General features: G+C 51.9%; 1 protein-coding gene across 1 annotated transcript in view; it reads left to right on the top strand.

Annotated features, from left to right (window-relative positions):
* Positions 1–2665: 2665 nt before the first annotated feature.
* FGD4 (FYVE, RhoGEF and PH domain containing 4) overlaps positions 2666–6000 on the top strand; it is a gene marked incomplete at both ends in the record, with an annotated part of 152601 nt that continues 149266 nt past the window's right edge. Inside the window, one exon of the mRNA XM_084255994.1 lies at positions 2666–2835. Within this exon, the coding sequence (XP_084112120.1) occupies positions 2666–2835 (170 nt within the window). The remainder of the gene's footprint in view (positions 2836–6000) is intronic.

The raw sequence follows: 6000 nt of genomic DNA, 5'->3' as shown, positions 1-6000 counted from the left end.
CAGCATCGGCTCAGCCACGAGGGGTGGGTGTGGGCCCCTGTGTACTGCACACCTCACCATATTGCAGGACCGAGCATAATTCTCACTCAGTGTGGCTGAAGTGGCAGCCAACTTCCTATTAGCTACACTAGCAAATAAAATAGTGTGTTAAAACTCTGTATAGCAATGATCTTCACTATTTTGTTATATACTCTGGCCTCAGATAAGTTGAGATCAAATAAAATTCTGTTCACACACTCATTGAATATTGCAAAACGCAGTTATCCTTAGAAGTGGTTTCTATCAAAAAATGTGTGGCAGCAACATCAAGAGAAACGTCAGAGGATGTACATGTTATAAAACATTCCATCTGAATACACAGATGTTTGCTGATGTGAACTAATCAGGAAAATATGAAACAACTTAAACCAAGAAAGAAACAGACATGTGCAATACAAATACAAGTTGAAATATTGAAGTGGAGAAGCATACCACCTGTTTCCCGACATCATGGCAAGATACCTGCAAAGGTGTGTGGGCTGCAGTTCTGCTGAGTGAGCATCTATTGAGAAGAGTATTTCTGTGTGTGGTGGGGGGGGGTGGTGATAGAGTGATTCCTGTAAGTTTAATCAGTAACCAGTAAATTTTATTAGTAATCTTTTCTAAAAGATTTATTCATGCATACAAGAACCAGGGTACAGGCCAAATGTGTGGGAGGGTGAGAGGATTTATCAGAGACAGAGTGGGGAACAGAACAGGCAGATGTACTGAAATACACTGCTGAGGGGAGCAGTGGGCGAGACAGGAGAGGTCTGCTGCACCATGTGGATATCTCTCCAGCCTGGCTGGGATCGAACCCACGATGCAGAGGCTGTGGACAGCTTCACAGCACTGAGCTCAACTGCCTGCACCACCAGGGAGGCCTAGTAACCTTATTTTTTTAAAAGATTTATTTAGTTATCCATACAAGAACTGGGGTACAGGCCAGAGGTACAGGGGGTGAGAGGATTCTTCAAAGACAGAGTGGGGAGCAGAACAGGTGGATTGACTGAAATCCATTGCTGAGGGGAGCAGTGGGTGAGACAGGAGAGGTCTGCTGTGCCATGTGAGTCAGTTCCTGGCTGGGGATCGTACTCTTGCTGCAGTGGCTGGCAATACCTTGACAGAGCTGAAACTTTAACTCCTGAGCCACCAGGGAGGCTGGGAGATGAACCTTTTTTATTTACATTTGAAAATACCTGCTCAAATTAGTTCGGACACTCTATGGTGTGGTGGGTAACTCTATAGAAGAGGCAATAGGCAGGTGCCATACACAGGCGTGATAAATCCCAAGGAACAAAAGCTATTTCTTACTTGGTCTGAATGGCTGCATTACAAATTAGGGACTATTAGTTCCTTCTTCTTGGGAGAGACACCTCACAGAGTAGCAGCCTAGGAAACTGAGACAACTGAACTGCCCTGGGAAAGCGTTTCTTGAGGACTGGATGTGGGCTACACTCCAGGCAGCTGGAGACATGGGCTGGCCTGGTGCATTTGGAGAAGAGTGGGGTGGCTTCCAAGGTGTGAGTGGTGGCTGGGGACCCTGCCTGTGCTGTCCTTTCCCCTCCTAACGCTGTGCTCAGAGACAAGGTCTCTTGGTTTTTACAGAGAGTAGTGATTTTTTAAATGCAGGTAAGTAAATCAGTATTTTGCTTATTCTGCTTAAATTAAAAGCGCGCTGCTAATAAAGGCCCGGAAGCCTTCCAGGGCATCTGGGATCCGCAGGTCCTCGGAACCCCGTAGTGTATGTGACTCCCCTTTCTTTCCCTCCCCCCACCCCCCCAGCCTATCTCTCTGGCCCATGCTCCTGGCGAGATGGTTGGGAGCAGGACAGACCCTGGCGCAGAGACTGGGGTAGGGGATCTAGCCCCACAGTGAGGTCGCACCTTGGCGGCCTTATTTGAAGTGCTTGAGTCACGGGGAGTCCAACGACATAAATAAGATCTCGAGAGGCCTGGGACAGCAGCTGGAGGCACCCGCACGACCCTCTGCGAGGGGGTCGGTGAAGACCGCAAGCGCCTGGGCGGTGCAGAGCGGTGTCATAGTCTCTTCCCGGAGCCAGGGCGGGGCCGCAGGTGAGCAAGGCCGACCTTGGTCCAAGAAGCCAGGTGTGCGGCGCAGGCTCGCGAGCTCTTGACTGGCAGGCGGCACGCGGGGCGGGGCGGGGCGGGGCGGGGCGGGGCGGGGCGGGGCGGGGCGGGGCGGGGCGGGGCGCGAGGGACTGGGAGTGGGCGGGGCGAGCGGGAGGGGTGCACGCGAGGCGAGCGGTGGGCGGGGCTAGGGGGCGGGGCTATGCGGGTGTGGGCGGGGCTGGTGCGCGGGGCGGGGCGGTGGGCGGGGCCTCGGAGGCAGCGCCTGGAGGCGGTGCCCCGAAGCGGCGCTCGGCACCGCCAGTCCCGGGCTGCTGCTTCCCGGGCGGAGGCGGCGGCTGCGCTCACAAGCTGAACCTGGAGCGCTCCGCGTCCCGCCCCCGGGGCCTGCGCGCGATTGGCTGCGGGCAGGGGCGGGGGCGGCCCGGGCGCCGCTGCAGCGCGGCCGCAGGTGAGCGCGAAGCCGCGGGAGCGCCGCGCTGAGCGGCCGCGGAGGAGCCGGAGCCCGGGTGTCCGCTCGGCCCGGCCGACCCGGCGCCGCAGGAGCTGCCGGCGCGATGAGCGGCGAGAGCGGCTACAACTTCAGGCGGGTGGCGATCCGACGGAAGATCGACTTCGCCTACCTGCCGCCCGGGGCGCCCCGGCCCTGGAGCCGGCCGCCGTCGCACCCGAGACGAGTGGACATGGCCGCCTACAGGCGCCTCCCGCCCGCCGCCGCCTCAGGTGAGTGTCCCCGCCGCGGGGGGCGCGGGGCGGGGCGCGGGGGCCGCAGGTGAGCGGCGCGGGCTCCCGGCAGGTGCGCCCCGGTGCCAGACGGGCGGTCCCGGGGGGCTGCGCTCCGCCACTCCCCGCCTCTTACCTCTCCCATCCCTTCCCCGAGGGCCGTGGGCAGGAACCCGGCCTTTGCCGAGCTTGTCACTGCGGGGATTCCAGAAGTAAAAGTATCAAACGAAAGAAAAGTTTGGTGAGAAAGGACCAGGCCAGTGTCCACATCCTAAAGGTTGAGTTTCTCGGCTAAATTCCTGCGAGCGGCCGACCCGGGCGGGACGGGCCCCCGGCCACAGCCTCGCGGGCGTTGCGCGGACCCGCGGTCCGGGGCTCCCTGCGTTCCCTTCTGCGAGGGCGACTCCCACCCTGCGGGTGCGAGGTGGCGCGGCACCTCGGAAACCCGGTCTCAGAGCAAGAAACCGCTTTCTGGGCGCCGCTTTCGTGTTAGCAAACCCAGAGGGCAGCGCGTGCCGTGCTGTGCTGTGAGTCCTGGATTCTCATCGAATCTTAGCGTGGGAAGAAATCCTCAAGATAATCCAGACAAGCTCATGCTTTCTCCTTCCGTCGTTTAAACGCATTCCATTCTCCCGGCGAGCCTGGAACTATGTAAAACGCTGGGATGTTTTTCGTGACTTGCAAAACTTTCCTTTAAAATCCCGCCCCCACCTCCATTCCCACCCCCACCCCTGTGTTGTTGCTCCCGTTCTGTCTTAACCAGAGATTGCTTGTGAATAAGCAGTTGGGAGCAACACCCTTATTTAATCAGTAGAAATACAAAGACTTTTATTATTTATTATTATCACCCATTTTGTGATGGTTATGCAAAGTCACTGGGGTGATGGTCTGGTTTGGAGAAATTCAGGAATCTGGCGTTCTATCTGGTCCTTCTCCTGCAGCTGGAATGTGCCTAAGACAGAAAAATGTGACCCGTGATGAATTACAAATAGACAGCCAACTTGGGTGAGGGCGGAAATAGCCTTAAGGGAAAATAGTTAAATCGCTGAATTTCTGTACCTTAGGTCTCCATTTTCATCTGGGCAACGAGGACAGTGGAGAGAGAGTGGAAGCTCCAGACAGACTCGTGATTTGCTTTAAGACGAATAGAAGTGTTTTCTTCCCTTTTAAATGAAAGCCATTGCTTTGTTTTGAACTCACTAATTTATGAATTAGTTTTCAAGTTGTTGAGCAGCCATCCCAGTTTGTGGTCATCAGCTGTTTTTGATATGAAGGCCGTGGAATTTAAATTCTTTTCTTCACGTTTTACTTAAAATTATCTTAGTTTCCAACTCTGAGTAGGTGAGCAAAAGATGAATTCTAGGAGGACCCTCCTAGAATTAGCAGCAAGTGGGCAATTATCTGTAGATAATTTCCACAAGGCATCTGGGCTTATAGGAGAGAGAGTCCTTTATTTTTTTTCTATTCCACTTTTTTGTTCAGAGAAAATCCAAAACACTTTTTTTTCCTACGAGATGGAGAACTTAGCAATAAACTTTGCAGGTCTGTTATCTAATCTCACAGTTCTTTGTGATATTTTCAGGGTTGCAAATTAACTATCTCCATAAGTACTATTTTTCCTCTTTATAATCTGGAGTATCTGTTGGCCTGTGACCTACTCTTTTGACAGTCTGCCTCCAACTGTTGAGTGGCCACACCCTATTCAGTTTGGTGCAGATGGGCAGAGTATTTTATAAAGTGTTTCCTTCTTTGAATCAAATATGCCTCCCTATTAAGTCTTATCCAACTAATCTCTCAGTATGTTGGTAGGATTGCTACAGGGCAGGGAGACGGCACCCCAGACTCCGCAAACCTGCCTGTTCTAAATAGGTTCTGCCATCTGCTGCATCAACACAAAACATATGAGACTTTAATGAAAAGGAACTTTAATACAATTAGGAAACAATACAGGAAAGGCAAAGAATCTAGATTCTAAATCAAGCACCCAAAGTTACCCATCTCCTCATGGGTGAAAGTCCACCCAAGCAGGATTGGCCCAGAGCAAGGCCCCAAAGCCTGCCACACGTCTAAAGCACCTTCCAGTGGAGACCCGTAGAAAAGTCTTATAGGAGAGAGACAAGTCTGAGAGGAAAGGATCAAAATCAAGATAAAAGCTGCCATTCTCACCTCCCACCGGTCTCTCACCCACATCTTTGTCACCCAGTCCAAGACCAGAAGGCAAGTGCAGCTTCTTCATGTGTCTCTCTGCTCCCTGCAAGTCTCCTTCTGGTTCTCCATCCTGCTTCCTTCCTTCTCTGTTTCCTCTGCAACTTCATCTCTTCCCTCTTTAGCTCTACCCTCCCTTGGGTGGGGCAGGGAACCTGGAACTTCCCCTTTTCCTGGGGACCACCCTGTTACGGGATCATTCCCTCATCAAAAAGTAAACCAGGCTTAAATTTCCAAGAAGGACTGATGTACTCTCTGGCACCTAAAAACAGTATTTATATATAAAAGACACAAAATTGACACCCATTACACACAGTGGACATTACTCATAAGCAAAATGTTACTGTCCCTCTCGAAGAAGGAACAAAAACTAAGAGGCCGAGAACTTAGCAGAGAATTCTGTGTGGTACTGGTGTGCTAGATAATTGTGAAACTCACTATTTTTAGAATTCTCTGCTTTTCAAAAATAATGAAGAAAAAAATTACCAACTGCATCTTCCTGTACCTGAGGTCAAAATTTGATGAATGAATGAGTGGATGAATGCCCTCCACCCACAACAGCTTCTGTTTATTCATAATAGCCACTAATTAGTTGGTGCATTATCTACACAAACACATGTGTATGAGTTTATTCCCCACAATCCCAGAAGCTAGGTAGCATGAATCTCCTTTTACAATGGAAGAAATTGAGGCATGGAGGGTTTTGCTTAGCAAGGGTTCCATTTAGACTTGCAGGGGTCTGGATTTTATGGCCATTTTATTTTGGTGGAAGGAAGGCAGCTTCTCCCAGGTATTAACTCCCTCTGTGTGGAACTTTGGTGTGGGGCCTAGGGTTCAATTGGTTGCCATTTTGAAAGCTCGGGGCCATTGATGGGATGGGGCGCCCTGCTTCTGGGGCCAATTACAGAAAGATGGTTCATTCATGTGACCCTCCAGGGACTCCTGTCTCTGGTGCTGTGTGTTC

This window comes from Talpa europaea, assembly GCF_964194135.1.
Source record: "Talpa europaea genome assembly, chromosome: 15".
In the NCBI taxonomy this organism is placed as follows: Eukaryota; Metazoa; Chordata; class Mammalia; order Eulipotyphla; family Talpidae; genus Talpa; species Talpa europaea.
Note: the sequence above shows the minus strand (reverse complement) of the source record. Positions and strands in the feature narration are given on the sequence as shown.